General features: G+C 41.1%; 4 protein-coding genes across 4 annotated transcripts; 2 read left to right on the top strand and 2 right to left on the bottom strand.

The window, feature by feature from the left end:
* Positions 1-11,489: 11,489 nt before the first annotated feature.
* Positions 11,490-13,358, bottom strand: LOC132261139 (GDP-mannose 4,6 dehydratase). Its single transcript, XM_059759715.1, has 3 exons — positions 13,229-13,358; positions 12,733-13,168; positions 11,490-12,378 (listed from the first exon to the last, which is right to left on the bottom strand). The coding sequence occupies exons 1-3, from the start codon at positions 13,271-13,273 to the stop codon at positions 11,798-11,800; spliced, it is 1,062 nt and encodes a 353-aa protein (XP_059615698.1). The 5' UTR covers positions 13,274-13,358; the 3' UTR covers positions 11,490-11,797.
* Positions 13,359-13,503: 145 nt separating this feature from the next.
* On the top strand, positions 13,504-15,371 carry LOC132261141 (uncharacterized). The gene is made up of 2 exons (XM_059759719.1): positions 13,504-13,814; positions 14,671-15,371. Exons 1-2 carry the CDS (start codon positions 13,772-13,774, stop codon positions 15,360-15,362), a joined length of 735 nt encoding a protein of 244 aa, XP_059615702.1. The 5' UTR covers positions 13,504-13,771; the 3' UTR covers positions 15,363-15,371.
* Positions 15,372-15,498: 127 nt separating this feature from the next.
* On the bottom strand, positions 15,499-17,098 carry LOC132261138 (2-oxoisovalerate dehydrogenase subunit beta, mitochondrial). The gene is made up of 3 exons (XM_059759714.1): positions 16,989-17,098; positions 16,057-16,926; positions 15,499-15,726 (listed from the first exon to the last, which is right to left on the bottom strand). The coding sequence occupies exons 2-3, from the start codon at positions 16,924-16,926 to the stop codon at positions 15,499-15,501; spliced, it is 1,098 nt and encodes a 365-aa protein (XP_059615697.1). The 5' UTR covers positions 16,989-17,098.
* A 40-nt stretch (positions 17,099-17,138) lies between these two features.
* On the top strand, positions 17,139-18,301 carry LOC132261140 (uncharacterized). The gene is made up of 4 exons (XM_059759716.1): positions 17,139-17,254; positions 17,315-17,529; positions 17,621-17,987; positions 18,046-18,301. Exons 2-4 carry the CDS (start codon positions 17,328-17,330, stop codon positions 18,221-18,223), a joined length of 747 nt encoding a protein of 248 aa, XP_059615699.1. The 5' UTR covers positions 17,139-17,254; positions 17,315-17,327; the 3' UTR covers positions 18,224-18,301.
* Positions 18,302-18,530: the final 229 nt, after the last annotated feature.

Genomic DNA, 18,530 nt, shown 5'->3' with positions numbered 1-18,530 from the left:
GTCAAATGACAGCAATGCAATTGCACATTTGATGGATGGATTTATTAATAAATCCGTCGCGTGGGAAATGATTGTTGGTTAACATATTCGATTCGGAGGTGTTGGCTATAGAATAGATTTCTTTGTGGGTTCAAGTGAGGAGTTGAAGATGTGGATGAGAAAGAAAATAAATTGGAGTCTTTGGGTCACTTCAGATAGCCTTCAGAGCATGACTGGGCATTCATTTTCTTTGAGAAGGAGAAAAAGCCATCCGATGGTAGAGTGTGATTAAAATAATTGGAAATTCATTGAACTCTTGTGGCTTCTGCTGGGCAAATTAACACTGTATAATATTTGATCCTCATGTAATCTCTGTTGATGAGTGTCTCTAGAGACAATCTTTTTAAAGGGAAATTGACTTGTTCCTGGTCACATAAAAAGCCTCAAATAACATGGTTTTCATCACGAAATTGAAACCGCGAAGAAATGATTCGGTCTAATAAGTGCTTTTTTCTCTCTCTTCAGACGAGCGAGTGAGACAAAATGGTAGGAAAACAAATATAAATCACATTAGAAACTTTGATGTTACAATTATTTAGACATTACATTTTCCCATATGGTTACAATTAAATTCTATGGCCGCACTCTCAAGTTGTGATCAAAGATAAATCACCACCCAAAAGAGTGTTGAAACGTGAAAAGAGTCTCTTCGCGCCCAAAAATTCCATATGAAATAAATTATTGAGGAAATAAAAAAGAGGTTCGAGAAGAAAGGTGAATTTGTGACCTTCACTCTCTTTTGTGGGAAAGAATTGATGGAAGTTTAATTAATGCCAACATCGAAAAAAAAATATTGCTTCCCTTTTGATGGGTATCAAAAAAGTGTTTAAAGTCGGGTAATAAATTAGCTATACAAGTTAAAAGTAGGTCTCATAATATGCGCGTGTCTATACAATTTTCCTTTTACCGAAAAAATGCCAAATATTTCTATTGTCGATCAAATTTAGCCATCACGAGAAAAATTGGCCATTGCAACATGATATGAAGTAATTTCTCCTGACATTTTGGGATAATTTTAGCAGAAAATCACCGTCTTATGGTATGTCGATATACAGAATAATTACAAGCTTGATATTAATGGAAGTTATTAAGTTAGATAAATAATGCGAATTTCAAGCAAATTAGCCACTTTTCATCAGACCATTAATCACTTTCAGATATGAAGTGGTGTAAAATTATGTTCTCGCTGGTTTTTGCTTGCGTAAGCCATCATTAAACTTGAGGGACACATTTTTTTGAGATGCAAAGATTCCGCCAGGAGACTATATTGGCTGTTACAACCTTCGCAAGAGCGCAAGAATGCCATAAAAGACTATGGATCGATAAATAAAGAAATGGTGTGGCAGGTTACAACGTTTTAGAGATTTATATGAAGTCTAGGCTGCACAATCACTGTTCCAATTTTAATTACATTTCCTTTTCTCTTTTACAAGATGTAAGAATTTGTAATTTGAACATTTAATTGCCCAGGCTCCCAACTTTCACTCCAACTCCATCTTCAGTGGTTGCATTTTTCAACACTCAGGATTGCGGGTATTAATTGAATTCACGTTATTTTGCTATTTATTGCACTTGTTTTCGTGTGATTGAACAAGATATTTTATCAAAGGGAATTGCACAGCAGTGAATTTGGAGAATTTTGCCATCATTTGCATACAAATGGGCGGGGAATTCAAAGGGGAGGAGCAATTAGTTGACTAGTTCTAGGTCACGTCCGTACAGGATGTCGCTTGCCTACTAATTTAGTACCGGATGCTGCAATAATCTCCTAAAAAATTCTTCTAGTTAACTCGATAATAATCGATTTTCATAAAATTATATGCAAATGAGAGGTGAGAAAATAATTTCCTATTACAAAAAGCGATGTAAAGTTCTCTTCGTATCTCTCGTTGTGCTGGAATCTGTATGTGAATTTGTCCCAGGAAATGTGCGATTCCAGTATTGCAAGCAAAACAAACGAGGTGGAGATGAAGAAATGTCGAAGACAAAACCACTCATTTTACCTCGGAGACTTTCAAAATCCAACCCCATAAATAGCTTTTGCTCTGATCATTTCCCACCGCACACATGGCAATATACATTTAATTGCAATATTATTTGCCATCTTATTTGCAATTGAATTGCATCCCGCATCATTGCGGAAAAATGGTCGCGATCTCGATTGAAATGATGGGGCGGCATAAATTAATCGTGCGTATTTCGTAAGACGGGATTAGAAATTGGCTTTGACACTCTGCGTGGAAGTGATTTGGGGACTTTTTGTGCAACACACGCGAGATCATTTCCGACTTTTACAAATTGATATCTTGCCGCACGGTTAACAGGTTGGTTGGGTATCAACTCTTCGGAAATTTGCATGAATTGATATTGCGAGTGTTTCATATAGTGTGGTGTGTTTTTTTGCGACTTACTCTCGAAAGATGATGAATTGCATGTGAAAAGGAGGTTCATAGCCGTCGTGTGTGTGTGAGTGGTTTTAATCTACTTGCGATTGTCATATCGGCCACAGCAAGAAATTGCTTGACCGACAACTTTATGGTGGAGCTCAGAGTGAAAGTCTCCTCAAAGACTCGATAATGGCACTAAATTGCCATGCGAGGAAGTCCATCGGAGGCTCAAAAGTGCAGCGATCATGTGAAAAATGAAATCGGAAATGGACTTTGGCAGCATGCAGTGTTTAGATGAGATTCTCAATGACACTCCTCATGGCAATTCACTCACACGCAATGAAACATTTTGCCAATTGTGGGCAAAATGAAGAAAATGTGTGTATGGGAAATGATTGCACTTGATTCACAGTCAAGTGAAAATTCCCAAGAAAATGAGATCAGAGCTGAAAATCATCAAATATTAATCAAGAGTTGCGCGGTGTGTGTTTTTAAATTAATGCCCCACGAAAAAGAGACCTTTCTTTTTATACCCAGGAGCTTCGCACACTAGAGTGGGTTGAAAAGTAAATTTTTTTTAATGAATATTGACGCGAAAAGTTTAATTTTTGATGAGCTTTTCACTTTGCATCATGCCGAAATTAATAGACTTTGGCAAAAACACTCTCAATTATTCTAATTTTATTGACTTTCTCATACGCAGTGTTATGATGCATTTTATCCACTTTCTGACCATAGGAAATGTCTTCATTAGTGGTGTAATTTCGTTAAGTGCGCCGACCCTTAATGGTGATGTTGTTTTTCTTTTATTTCAAACTTGAAGCATGACTCGGGAGAATTTAACGTAGAGAATTTGCAAGTGATGAAATCGATTTATTGGTGATGCACATTTTCAGTAAGGTCACATGAAAGTGAATTTCGATGCGTCATAAATTCCGTATGAAAATATTTGTCAGTAATATGAAAAAAACGAGTGTTGCAGAGATTTCACAAGACAAACCCTGAGAGGTTGACGAAATCACTCAATTGGTCATCATTTTTCTTCACTTTCGAGACTCCGTTTTATTGAATTAACATTGATAGTAAAACAAACAAGAGAGAGAGTTGTCAATTGCTATTTCAATCATACATACTTGGGCTGACGAAAGCCCGCCGTATTAATTCAATGATCCGCCCGAATGTGGGACACCGAGATCCTGGTGGGAAAATCACACAGAAAGATCCTTGACGTGATGCAATTGGGCGAGGTTCAAGAGTTCACAAGACCCACAATTTGGTGCTGTTGTGAGATCACATCACTAAATTATACCATGAAACCTCGGGCTTGGGAGAGCTTTTCCTCTGGTCTGTTAAATGTGTGATGTTGCAAGGAAAATTGCACACCGAAATGGTACCTTTTCCATGGAGCAAGAATCCACTTCTTGGGAGAGACTCTTTTCCCACTCTCTGAGGTACAAACATCTAACACACCTTTTCTTGCAAAGCCAAAACTTGATCAGTTGCAATTCAATCTCGCGACGCATTTTGGTTACGCAATGTCGAAGCGACAAGCTGAGAGGAAAAACCTGTAAGAAGCTTAGTTGGAGATCACTTTTCAATTGCCAGCCCCTCGGCAATTTCCTCTGTTGGGTGAAATTATGATTAAAAAACGAGGGAGATGTCGGATGGTGTATTTATGGTGCATTAATAGATGCAAAAACTTCTCTTTCACCTGGCATGTCTCGCGGTTAATTGCGGTAACTGTGACACTTCCGCCAAGTGGGAAATCAAAGCACTGGGAAAATAGGGGAAGAGACTGTAATTGGATCATTTCGATGTGAGACAATTTGTTTACTTGACACGCTAGACTTTGGATGAGTGAGATAACTTGAAATAATAATTAAAAAAAAACCAAACTTTACTCAAATCTAAAATTTCTTGATAAAATGACAGAGAAATTCAATGAATATTTCTTAGAGAAGTCGATGGTAATGTGAATTTTAGCTATTTTGAGTTATAGCCATTTTGATTTAATTTGTCTTATCAATTATATGAGATTTTTATTCGAAATCCCAGAGTTCACTTTGACCGATTGTGTGACTCAAGAGCTAATTTGAATTTATTTAGGCTTTCCAAATAATGATAGAGTGCAGCGTCTTGTTAACGCCTTTTTTCCAGTGAGATAATTGAATTTTCCAGTACCTCAGCATATCTCAAAGAGCGCATAATTGAATAATGTGAACTCTCATTAGTTAATGTTTGAATTTTTCTCCCAATCATCTTGTTAGTGATACCAGAGCAAAAACTGTGGCATAGAGCTTCCCTATAATGAGAAGAAAAGAGAGAAAATCCATTCAGCCACTTTCAGTGAACACAATGTTTATTGATTTCCCCATTGATAGTATTTTGTACTGGCTTTTTTCTGACCTCGGCCTCTTCGCTATAAGAAGAAAAAAAAAGAAGTCGATGGGAAAATGCTCGATGTCTCATTGAAATTCACTTTTGGTCATTTTACAAAGCCACAAGTTTGCGATGAAAAATGACCACTTTCATTGAACTCACTGTATATGTAAAGCACGTACCCAAAATGGGAGTCATGTGAGGTGAATTTGTAATTTACACTCTTTACACTATATGAGACTTGTTTTTTTCGATACGGAAAATCTCTGGTGGAAAACCGAACAACTTGCAGGCTCTGTTGTGTGGAGATTCTGGTAATGCAAATTGGGGCCAGTGCGAGAGGAAAACATTCTTTTTGCTTAAGTACTTGTCTCACTGGTCACTCGAGGCACGCCATAAAGGAGCTTTCAATCGAAAATGAGAGTTATTTAGGTCGTGAGTCGCTGCATTTTGCCATGCAAAGCCCACCGTTGGGGCAGCAAACAGATGAAATTTGCATTTAATGGATGATTCATAGGTATTTAAGAAGTCGTTGCCAGCCATTGATTATGATGTTGCCTGGCTTTTGCAAAACGAGAGGGATTCATTTGGCTTCTCTTTGTTTTGTTCTAAACAACTTTCTGACATCATTTTCAACTGTCGTTCTCAAAAAAAAGCGGGCGTAATTTCCGTCATGGCAGAAATTTCTTTTCTCAGAATTCGCAGCGACCAATACCCTCTGATATATATGGTGTTTTGATTGGTGGCGGTTGGAGAAAAAAATGTTGAGAGATTGCACAGTCGAGGTTTATTTGGTCGACCGTGAAATCCAAGCCACTTGGTCAGTCATTAGCCGCTGAATACATTCATTGAATACAAGCAGAAAAAAGAGAGAAGAGGTGCACAAAAAGCGAACTCCATTCAAATGGTGAGGAAGACGAGAGAGAGAAAGAGAATGAGAGATGTGTAGCATTTGCTTTGGTATTTCCATTTGCTCATCTCACGAGCAGGTGAAATTTTTCCTAGCACAGCGCTCACGGAAATGAAACATAATAAAAATGTCTTGATTTCAACAATTCAAGAAATTCGAGCATTCTCAGCATCTCAAGTTCATTGCCACACTCTCACATTCTCAATTTCACCGGATTTTTGTTGGTTTTTCTTTTGGAAAAATTGTCAGAACCTGAGGATCTGGAAAATTATAGTTTGATGTATTTTCCAGCAATAAATTCGCATCGATTAGTTATAATTATATTTACAACGATCATTGCTCTCAAATTTCACGCATGAATCGTTGTTTCTCTTGATAAATTTTCATGATGCGCCTTTCCAATCATCTTTCCTCATTTTCTATAAATTATTTAAATCACATTAGAGAAATTTCCTAATTGAATTGTAAAAAAATTAATTTGTCAATTCACTGATAAGTGCAAAAATGTCAGGTTTGGTATTTAAATGTATTTTCGCTTGTTCTAATTTTTAAAAGGTCCATTTTACTTTCTTTCGCGCCTCGTCGTGATATTACCATTTTTAATGGTTGATTGTGTGAATGAGTTTTGGTACGTTTTGGGAGCAAAATTTCGCTGGACAGTCACTCTTAAATTAATTAGCACACTAACCTCTATCAAAAGTTTGCTCTTGTCTTTGGTATGCGAGTAAAAGGTGTGAAAAAGTGAAAGAAAATACCTTGGAGACTCACTTTGTCTTTGCTCACGATTGATGATGTCTTTAGGAGTTTATGATGAAGCAGAAATGCTACAAAAATCACACACTTTTCCTCGGTATTTTCTTCAACTGATATATCCACCAAAAGGCATCATTTTCATCCAGAATTGTCTGTGAGCAAAGCTTCTTTCTTTTCGCTAAAGCACTTGATTACTTTTTCTGGTTGTCTGGAGAAAAATCCACACTGCGGAAAATTCACGGAAAATTTTCGTTTTCTCACTCAAATATCAGGCCTTCTTCTTGGTCGTTGCAAAGATGGTTGAGAGAAATTGTGAGTAATAGGTTGACGCGAGTCCACGTCTCTGGCTCAACTGAATTTTCTGATCGCTCTTGGGCTTCATTCCACTCTTTGACTTCTTTCTCCGCGGCTGTGCAACCTGCAATCATCGGTGGGGAGCTCACTACTCTCTCGCCACGATGATTGATCTCACACATGGGATTCTTGCACCAGACAATTGCCCAATGACAGTCGAAGACAAAGAAATTACCAGTCGAAGGAAGTTCCGCCAACAATAACGCATATTCAATGAAGATTTTGCATAAATTGCCAGAAGTGAGACGGATTTGCTCGTGCCACTCCTCGTGATCACATCACATTTTGCTCTCGAATTGGATCTCAATAAAAAGAAGTGACTTGACAAATCTCGAGACCCGATCTCAAGGCAAATTGGAACCTTTCATATGAAATCAAGGGCTTGGAAAATTAGGAGTCACAGAAAATTGGCTGATTTCGACATTTATTAGGCGAAGAAGATGATTTATCGTTGAAAAAACTGAAAAGTTTCTCGGAATTTTATAGAGATTTCACCCAAAGCCTCAAAACCACAAGACCTCAAGTCTGTAAAACTCGTTCTAAAGTCTCTCAAGGATGTTTTCCACATGACTTTTTGCACTCATTTCATGACTATGAAATTGAACCGCATTCTCTTTGACTTGGAGAAGAAAAAAGACATCCATTAGAGCTCTCTGACATGAATTGCCAACCTGAGTGACTCACTAATTGAATAACAAACCCAATAGATTTATTGATCATTGTTGGGCCTGCGCTGGATGATTAGGAAAGTTGATACCAAGTGTTCAAAGTTGAGAGAATGGGACTATTTTTAATTAAGATAATTACTCTTGTGTTCATAAATTCCGACTCTTGTCAGTGTGGAAAATCGCGCTAAGCTCTCGTTGGTATTTTTCAAAATGTGATCGACTGACATTTTTCATAATTTTTGGTAATATGTATGAATAATTCAGTGGTATATTTTTCAACTAATCCCAGGGCATGAAAGTAAAAGTCTCAGCTTGATTTTGATGATCACAAGGAAGGCAAGAAGTGATACAAATAAAGCAGAGGGACGTCCAAACGCAGTTGAATTTAAACTTTCACTCTTGTTTTCGTATTAAATTTCATTGGCAGACCCGGTCAGTCGTTACTTTATGAAATTTATAGATCATGTTTCCTTCCTTGGACAACCCATAAGATTCACTTTTATAATCCTCCAATCGTGCAGCTCTTTTCGCCATACTCAGAGTGTCGCATTTTTTATTATGTAAAGAAAATAAAAACGACATAGAGACATACATATACAAAATCTGCCAGCATTTAGTGCGAGCGATGTAATGAAATGACTCGACTTTCTTCACCTCAAAACAATCGCAGTGACAAAATATCCCACCCGAAATGATGAGACATTACATGGTGGAGTCCATTATGCGGAGTCAATTCAGTGGCGTGTGCATTGTGATTACATTTATCGCAATTATGCAAGAAAGTGTAGCTAAAGTGGTTGCAGAATGAAAATGCGAAGAAGAAGCGTGGAAGTGAGAATGAATAGTTTTCTGTCCGCCAGGGAAGGATTAAGTGCCGAAAGACAAGAAGAAAATGAAAGGTGACAAATTTACTTTGTAACACGTGAAATTATTGTTTACTCAGAGCGCATGTGGATCAACTGGCAAGTCATGAGAGGGGTTCGTCATTTAGGAAATGTTGTGTTACAACACTGAAGACAGAGTGGAACTCGCAGAGCGACTTCAGCGTTTCATGTCTGCTGAGATTGGACATTTACATTGACTTAATATAGTTGGTTTTTCTCATTTTTTTTTTCTAAATTTATTTTACAAATAGTTTCGATATTGTTAATAGATTGAGGACTTTAGTAAATAGACTCACATTCGAATTGATAACAATTTTTGTCACTCATAAAACAATATTTAGATCAGAGCCATAAGGAATTCTGTGTGTTCAAAACGACCTTCAAAGCGGCAACATATTATCTATTCTGTATAATTAGCTGGCTTATGGGAATATAAGTGCATATTTGCAGAAAAACTGCATTCTCTTCCCATGTTTAAGGCCTCTATGGGGAAAAACTGGTGCTAATTTGGGCGCACATAGAGAAAGACAAAGTCTGAGAACTGAGTCAATAAGAAGCAATTCAACAGCGCCAGTGAAAATGTCAAGTGAGAGTTTTTCTCTTCAATACATCTTCTCATGGTGTCAAACAATGTATGTAATAAAAATCGCGGGAGTTTGCGGAAGGCGGAACAGGCGAAACGGCGAGAAAAAGAAATTGATGAATAGGCAAATCGTGGGCAATTCTCTCGTCTGGGTAGTCGATAATTAGGCTCTATCAATGTCACGGCTGCAATTGGTAGTTTTTCCACAAGACCAATACTTATTTACACTTTCATTTCTTTGCGCGCTGCCAACGAAATCAATTCCTTCGCGCCCGATCAAATTGTGTGTCACATGAAAGCAAAAATGCGCATTTTTTCGACCATGGAAAGTAAGGAGAAAAAAAGACGATTACAGATTGAGGTCGATGGACGGTGTGGGGATGATGTTGTGTATTTCTCTTCTGAAGAATGTCCAGGTTCGTCGTCTGGGCCGTGCGTTGATGTCTTTCGATTTTTTTTCACGCAATTTCTTCTCTCTGGGCCAAAATTGTGTGGTGCTTTAAATTCAGCATGTCGCATTGGGTTTCGCTTTAAATGATTTTCGCAAAGCAAGAGAAAAAAGATCTGTTCAAAAGAGGTGGAGTGAATTTTGAAATATATGCGATTAATTCATGAAGAAATATTTGCGCATTTCATGAAATTCAACTCTCTTGCATATCAATCTATCCATTTGACATACACCCGAAAAATGCGATAATTTGTAGTTTTTTTCCTGTTTGTTTCATTGCAATTTCATATATACACACATTTTGATGTGCATGAAAGAAATTGAGTGAAAAATGTTGCGAAGATTGCACGCGCACTCACCAAAAAAACAATCATTCTTCTCAATATTATATTACTTTTTATTACTGCTTAATAGTCGAACTTCCTCAGTGGCTTTTCACCTTCTTTTCCATCCTATTTATCTCTCACACTGTGCAATTTCTTCCATGTGAAAAGTGATTAAATATTAAGTGAATTTTCAATGGTTTTAAACCGTCAATAATTCGATTTGTGTGCTTTTTCTGCGGCATAAATTATTTTATTGCAAAGTTTTTTTCCAAGCAGCACTAATCGACGCTTCAAAGGCCCAATTGCTGCCTATTATAAATTTTGTTGGCTGTTTTTTTGTGTTGCAAAAAATGCAATATTAAACATGAAAAATCTATGCAGCTTCCTTGAGATTTCCACTTTTCCACACACGAGATTGCTTCTCTCTTCATTCATGAAACAATATATGACGCTGAGCGCCGTGAAAGAGGAGGTGAATTGGCAAACAGAAGACAATACAAATTGTAGACATTGGAAATTTTTTCCTCTCTTCATTTGCTCAGCAAAAAAAGCCACACACACAAGGCGTTAGTGGCCCAAATTCTCATAAAACACACATTCAATTTTTCAATTTCTTCGGTTCGAAGCTCAGTTGAAGAGTTGTAATAGGAAGAAAAAAAGCGTCAATTTCATTGATTGAGCGGAAAAAAGTGCTGAAGTCGGAGAGAATGTCTCTCCGGAAAGAGCTTTGCGTTGGCGATAAGATCCGGAAGGTGGGGAACAAAAAGAGGCCAAGTGATAGTCGAAAGGGAAACTCTGTGGTTGTTTTCAGCGACACCACTGCTGTGAAGATGCAATCGACTCACCGCAATCTCAATAAAATATTGATACTTTTATGTCATACTTCGATTCGAGAGGGTGTAAACAGTCAAAACGATCAATAAATTGTTGGGATATGCAAATCAGAAGAAATTTTTAGCAGCACCATTGCGTAAGGTATAAAAAATTATGAGGAAATCCAGTGAAACATCTTTCGCCGCCGAAAGGTGGAAAAAGAATGAATATAAAATGAATTAATAAAATATAAAATGTATCAATCAATAGTCATTTCAGGCGTGTTCTTTACGTAACTCGGAAGGTTTGGCCCGGAAAATGATGAAATACAGCCATAATGCGGCGGAAAAGTTCGACACTCTTCAAGTGTTGCGTCGCACTAAGAGTGAAAAGATATTTTTTCTCTGATTCCCTGCGAACTTTCTTCTTGTGCAAAAATGCACTTCGCGCTGACCATGAGCAGCGAATTTGGCACGGTGTAAAGGCGCGATCGTCTTAAGGTCAGTGGCAAGAAAGAGTGCTCAAGTAGCCGAAAGCGCATTTAAAGCATATCTTAATAGCCGCGAGACAGTGTCAAGGTACTTTGCGGTGAGTCGAAATTGATGGGCGGGCGAAGAGAGTGGACCAAAACCCGTCCTGCAAAGGCAGAGAAAGTGCCCAAGATAATTTCCTCGCCGCGCGCGGTGCCCATGATATTTCTGGGTGTGCCGAGAATTCAATTTTCAATACGAACAATATATATTACAAGCCCGGAGGGCCTCATCTAAATTGACTCAACGGGAGAAGGTGAGATTTTTATTGCCATTCGTTTGATCACTTTTTATCTAGCGACAATAATTGACCAATTCCAGAGCCTGAGACAATCAATCATGTACAACTCGAGGGGCATTTCATTGAGCATGGGAGAGGCCTGTTTATGAATTTAAGAATGACTTTATTATCTCTTCAAATACTCTTGTATATTACCTATATAAAAAGCCGTATCTTACCAGGAATGATACAAAAAAACACCACACTTCGTGAGGTCAACGACCTCCATCTGATAAGAAACTGATCTATTACACAATCCCTCATGCGTCATGTAATCTTCTGCCGTTTTGCAATCTCTCTCGCATCTTCTCTTTGACACCATAATTGTGGCAATTGCTTAATTTTCTCACTTACCGTTTGCGTTTGTGCAAAGAGAAGCTGACCATCATGAAATTAATCGCTGGGCGGTGTGAAGAAAAAGAAAGTGTTTCTACATGGAATGGCTAAGCAATTGGATTCCTCCGCATTAATGCAATGTCTGCGTCCATCATGTCTTTCACCAATTCCTGAAAGGACACTTTAGGCTCCCAGCCGAGCTCAGCTCGCGCCTTCGACGAATCCCCGAGCAGAAGATCCACTTCCGTCGGTCGGAAGTACTTGGAATTCACCTTCACGCGCACCACTTGACTCTCCTTCTCCACTCCAACCTCATCCAGACCACTTCCACGCCACACGATCTCTCTGCCGATGTACGCAAAGGCGGCTTCCACGAATTCCCGCACACTTCGCGTCTCTCCCGTGGCGATCACATAGTCCTGAGGCGTTTCGCGCTGCATCATGAGCCACATAGCCTCCACGTAGTCCTTTGCGTGGCCCCAATCGCGACGAGAGTCTAGATTTCCTAGCTCGAAACTCTCCATCTGACCCAGAGAAATCTTCGCCACGGATCTCGTGATCTTGCGCGTGACAAAATTCTCTCCGCGACGCGGTGATTCGTGGTTGAAGAGGATCCCATTGCAGGCAAACATCCCATAAGCCTCGCGGTAGTTCACGACAATCCAATATCCATACAGTTTGGCAACGGCTGAAAGAAGAAAGGACGAAGTTATTAGCGAGAAAATCATTTGAGTGAAACACTGCCCTTTTGGCTCAGCCCTAATTGCATCTTCTTGGCCTCAATTTTTGCCATTGTACAGCACAATTGTTTTGTCTTTTCACCAGACAAACAGCAAATATCACTTTTATTCCACAATTTGGCCAATAAAGATAATCTTTTGGCGCGATTCGCAGTAAAATCAACATTTATGAAGCTTAAAAGCCGTCTAAAAGCTTAAGAGAGAAACTGCTTGTAAAACACTAGTCGTTAAAAGAAATTCAGGGCGTATCTTAAAGTGCTTCCTATAAATGATCTTATCATATACGTGTCATTTCATCTTACCATAGGGTGATCTTGGGTAAAAGGGCGTTTTCTCCGTCTGGGGTGTTTCCAGCACCTTTCCGTAGAGCTCTGATGTAGACGCTTGATAGAACTTCACTTCCTTCACCAGACCACACGTCTGGATGGCGTCCAGGAGGCGCAGAGTGCCCACAGCGTCCACTTCTGCGGTGTACTCGGACAGATCAAAGGACACCTTCACGTGCGACTGGGCAGCGAGATTGTAGATCTCTCGGGGACGCACTTGCTGAATGATCTTCACGAGACTACTGCTGTCCGTCATGTCGCCGTAGTGGAGTTTCATCCGGCCTTCAGTGTGAGCCTGGGGATTGGCATAGAGATGCTCAATGCGGCCAGTGTTGAAAGTACTGGCGCGCCGGATGATACCATGCACTTCGTAGCCACGTTGCAGAAGGAACTCTGCCAGGTAAGAACCGTCCTAGGGATGGGAAGTGGCGTGAAAAATTGAGGAAAGCCGGTTCGTTTTCAGAGCGCTTACTTGCCCAGTAATTCCACTGATTAGAGCAACTTTTGAATCCGACATGATATCTGCTTCTGTACGGTTAAAGGTATCTGTCGACGTGGTTCACCTGCTGCTTCCTATTGTTATTCTGTTCCAATTTTCACGTTTTTCTTTACCCTCCAGTATTTACTCATCTGACAGATTGCACAAAATGTAAACAATTCCACAGGAGCGCGACTGGTGGCAAGTAGAGGCACCAAACGTGAGCCGCAGCCTTTTCGAAATGTCATCTTCTTCGTCAGTCAAGCAATGGCGCTTCGCGAGTGAAAGATAAACAGTGTGGCAGTGCAAAAAGGTGTGCGATAAAAAGTTCAAAATCGCTTGGGAACGTTGATTATCTGCACGGAACAGAACTACTTGTCTAGAAGATTAAGTATATCATCAGTTTTGACTCAATTTTAGGGGATATTGTGAGATTTTTGTGAGTTTCCGTACTCTCAAAATGCTTCCGCAGTGAGACTCTTTGTGTGGAAAAATCTTCTAATTTTACTTGGAAATGACAAGGTTTCGTCGCGGGAAATGAAGGCAATCGAAGCGAAAATTGTCCTCCTTGGCGCACAAGGTGAGTTGCCATCCTTTTAAGTGGTCATATTGGCGCGGATTGGCTAAAAGAGTGCGACTGGGTGGGAGCAAAGGAACAACTTCCAAAGCCCTCTTGTAATCCCAAGATTGAGGAAAGAGGCTTTGCATTATTTACACACAGCTTTTTTGTCACTCTCCGCCAATTTCGTGATCGCTTATCGCATGTCATTTGATTTATATCAGCGGCGCACAGGGGGAGAAATTCCACACTGCGGAAAAGTGTCGGATTTCCAGTCCCACTGGCCAGGAATTGGATGACAAAGAGTTCTGCCGAGTGTGCAATTGTAGGAAAAGGAATTCAGGCCATGGAAAACCACAGAGATTTGTCGCTTGAATGCTTGAGAATGAGTCAAGATCAAAAGGGGGAATTTTAGTAAACAATAAACAGATAATGTTACTTAGAGAGAAATGAAAGGAGGAAAAAAGGGTTCAAAGATGTCTCTCTAAATATGGTCAAGGCTGAATTACAGCTTCTTTTCACATGCAATTGCTTCCAAGAATTGATAAGACTCACAATTGATCACTGAAAGCAAAAAACTCAGGAAGTCCATCGAGACATTCAGTGTGGAGATCTGAACCGAACCAAAAAATTGCGGCGAACCGCCGCATATTTTCCAATTTGAAAGATTTCTGCATGATCTCATGATAAAAAAATCTCGCTGAGATTTCTTATACAAAAATAATATAAAAGTACAATCTTTGCCATGAAAAAGAGTTCAACAATCCGTCGCCGCTCAAAACAGTTGGTGTAGATCTCTAATCAAGTGACTCAAATCAAGCAATGTGACTCTGATAAGACTTCTAGCGTGACTGAAACTACCTGTCTTTCTTTGCAGGAGTCGGGAAGACGAGTCTCGTGGTGAAATATATCACAAATGTGTACTCAAAAGATGTGGGCCCCACGATTGGGGCGACTTTCTTCAACTGCCGCATTAACTTGGAGGACATCAAGGTGAAGATGCAGATTTGGGACACGGCGGGTCAGGAGCGGTTCCGCTCAATGGCGCCGCTGTACTATCGAGGCGCCAATGCGGCTCTGTTGGTCTTTGATCTCACCAATTACGCCTCTTTTGGGGCCGTGAAGACTTGGGTGTCGGAGTTGCAGCGCAACGTGCAAGAGCCCATGGTTCTCACGCTCGTGGGCAGCAAGTCGGATCTCGAAGAGGAGCGCGCAGTGGCCAGGGAAGAAGCGGCCGTCTATGCCACATCGATTGGGGGAAATTACTTCGAGACGAGTGCCGTGACGACGCAAGGTTTCCACTGCATAGAGCGAGTGTTCACGCAAACGGCGCTTGGGCTCGTGAGGCTGTCGCAGGAGGCGAAGACACAGATTCGACACTACGAGAGCACAGACTCGCTGCCCAGCATCACTGCCTCTGCTTCGCCAACGGACGTCGGCGCCAGTCTGGCCATTGAGTTCGCGGACGATGGCGTGGCGTGCGAGACGGGACATGTGGAGAATGTTGCCTTCAGCATCGACCACATCGCCCATGGAAACGAGGCGAAGACGGGATGCTGCTGGTACTAAGAAGGTGGCCAGACTCCCTTGAAACCATGTGATAAAGAGACTCCCGAGTGTAACAAAAACCACGTGATTATTCAACAACGATATCGAGGACATACAAAATAAATGCATCAGTTACCTTCCTTCGTGGTCACGCGCGCTAGTAATCGATGGCCTTCCGGATGGCGTCGAGACAGCGGAACTTGTCAGGGATGTAGAAGGGCTCGAAGACGTGCGGGAATGGTGTGTCCCAGCCCGTGACGCGTTGGATGGGCGCTTCCAAGTGTAGGAAGCACTCCTCCTGAATGGTCGCCGCCAGCTCGGCCCCGAAGCCGCATGTGAGGGGTGCCTCGTGGGCGATTAGCGCCCTGCCTGTCTTCTTCACGGACTGCAAAGCGTGAGAGAAGAGCATTTATCACCACTTTTGCCTATTTAATTGCACGATTGTAAGCATTTCATCTCATAGGGACATGATTGTGTACAAAAGGTGTAGCTTTCATGTAATAAAATGCGCTGACGATTGAGGAATGTGACTTTTGCGGTCTAATGGCTTTCAGGGTAAGATTTTCCGCCTGAGAAATACCACAAGCTCACAAGACGCCCTTGAGGGCGTGAGAATTGGGAAAATATGTAGCATAGTTGAGTGACTAGAGCTGTTTGTCAGACTGTCACGAATGCTCAATTAAGTAAATAAGGGGTTTTAGATAAAAATACTCACATTGCAGACTGTTGCTTTGTCCCAGGGCAGAATGGAGACCAAGTCAATCACTTCGCAGTTCACTCCCAATTGCTTCTTGGCCATCTCTGCCACCTCTGTCAGCACGTGCAATTGGGTTCCCCAGCCGATCAGTGTAATATCACTGCCAGTCCTCAGAACGTCCGCTTTTCCGATGGGTGATTCGAAATATGCATCCGGAACCTCTTCTACCGATGCTCTGTAGAGTGTTTTGGGCTCTAGCACGATGCAGGGATCCTTATCGGCTATGCTGGCCAGCAGCAAGCCTTTAGCCTTGATGGGTCCTCTCGGCACCACAATCTTCAGTCCTGGAGTGTGAGCAAAGTATGCTTCAGGACTCTGGGAGTGATACAGAGCGCCATGACCAACAGCTCCGCATGGCGCTCTGATGGTCAAGGAGCCACAGTTGAAGAGATTCCCACTCCTGTAGCGATTCTTCGCTGCCTCGTTGACAATCTGATCGAAAGCAGGGAACATGTAGTCAGCGAACTGGAGTTCAGCAATCGCTGTGGCGCCGACGTTGGCGACACCAATGGCAAATCCGGCAATTCCTTGCTCACAGAGGGGCGTATTGAACACTCTCCCGCGACCGTACTTCTTCTGCAGACCCATAGAGCAGCGGAACACTCCGCCAAAGGCCACATCCTCGCCAAAGAGCAGGGCTGAAGAGTCCTTCTCCATGGCCTGATCCAAGGCATTGTTGATGGCGGTGAACATATTCATTTTTGTCTTACTGCCTTCCACTGGCGGAGCCTTGGTGTCAGGGGTGTAGACAAAGTGGGAACTGGAGCGTGTCGAGACACCCAAGAGGCCCCACAACCGTCCGGAGGAGTTCAGTGTGCGGGAGAGCATCTGTTACATAACAAGTCGATAAAATGAGTAAAAATTACCGGTTTTGAATGATTATTTCTTACTTTGATTCTTTGGCTTGGCTATAAAGAGATTATTATAGTTTTGGAAGAAGATTTCCTGTGGAAAGTTGTGAAAAGTGCAGAAAAATACCAGCTTCAAAATACACGATGGTGTTGATAAGGCACAGCTGACGTTAGGCGATATTTCGAACTTCCCTTCGATATATCGGGGTTTCCAGGAAAAATTTTAACCTCCACGGCTCATGATTCCAGGAAAATTTTCCATTTTCGCAATGTTTTCAGCCAGCAATGTGTTTTCCAATATAAAGGTTCGTATTTTCTACAAAATCTGAGTATTTCATAATCATTTGTAACTCTCTCATTTTTAGGCTGCGTATCTGTATGAAGATTGACAACAGAAAAAGCGCGCAAATGCGTTGTGGCAAGGACTCGAGATTGGTACAAATCTTCAGTTTCTCTCGGTTTTTCACACAGTTTTCCAGTGACCGATTGCATCAGAGGGTGAAAATGAAGAGTCGCGGTGCTTTTATTGTGCTTGAGGGATGCGACAGATCCGGAAAGAGCACACAATCTCAGAAATTGGGTGAGTTTTCATAACCTGTTCTTTTCGAGCATGAGAGTTTCCTCATTTTCTCTATTTTCTTTCCTTTCTGGCTTGATGGGGACTGTTGCAGTGGAGAAGCTGAATGAAAATGGGATAAATGCCAAGCTTATGAAGTTTCCTGATCGCGAGACGGAGTGCGGAAAGATGATTGACGGATACTTGAGAAAGACGAAATCACTGACTGATGAGGGAATTCATCTCCTGTTCAGTACGAATAGATGGGAGGCTAAGGACTCCATTGAGGACACATTGAAGAGTGGCACAACAATCATTTGTGATAGATATTCATTCTCTGGCGTGGCGTTTAGCGCTGCTAAAGGGCTGGATTTGCAGTGGTGTCGCTCTCCGGAAGCCGGCTTGACAAAGCCTGATCTGGTATTTTTGCTCACCATGTCTATTGATGCAATCCTGCAGCGTGGAGGTTTCGGCGACGAAAGGTACGTCAGGATGATGAAATTTGATGACCAAGAGACTAATGAAATCTTTGCCTTGCAGGTATGAGAAGAAACAGATGCAGGAAAAAGTGATTGAGATATACAAGCTTCTGAAGGAGGACTATTGGTTGGAGATTGATGCTGATCAGGCACAAGAAATTCTGCTGGGCATCCTGTATAAGAATGCGATGAGGACGATTGAGAGTGTAGGCCAGAAACCTCTGGAACATCTCTGGTGACAAAATGTTACATATGTGTATGCATTGATTAGCAAAAGATTGGAAATATTGATTAATACACTTTCACTTATATATTTTCATCTCAAAAAGTTCTTCTCCATCACTTTTAAATGCAACAATATAATATTTTTTTCACTTTTATCTGCTCATCTCTTGGTCAAATATTCAAAATTATCTACCTAACAAGGTCGAATATGCTTCTATTTGGGTCGATTAGGGCGAAAGAGGGTCATTTGATGGGGATAGGGGACAATCTCGATATGTCAGGGACTATTTTCAGAGCAACAGGATTCAATACAGTCACTGA

The sequence above is a fragment of the Phlebotomus argentipes genome, unplaced genomic scaffold (assembly GCF_947086385.1).
Source record: "Phlebotomus argentipes unplaced genomic scaffold, Phlebotomus argentipes genome assembly scaffold_18, whole genome shotgun sequence".
NCBI lineage: Eukaryota > Metazoa > Arthropoda > Insecta > Diptera > Psychodidae > Phlebotomus > Phlebotomus argentipes.
Note: the sequence above shows the minus strand (reverse complement) of the source record. Positions and strands in the feature narration are given on the sequence as shown.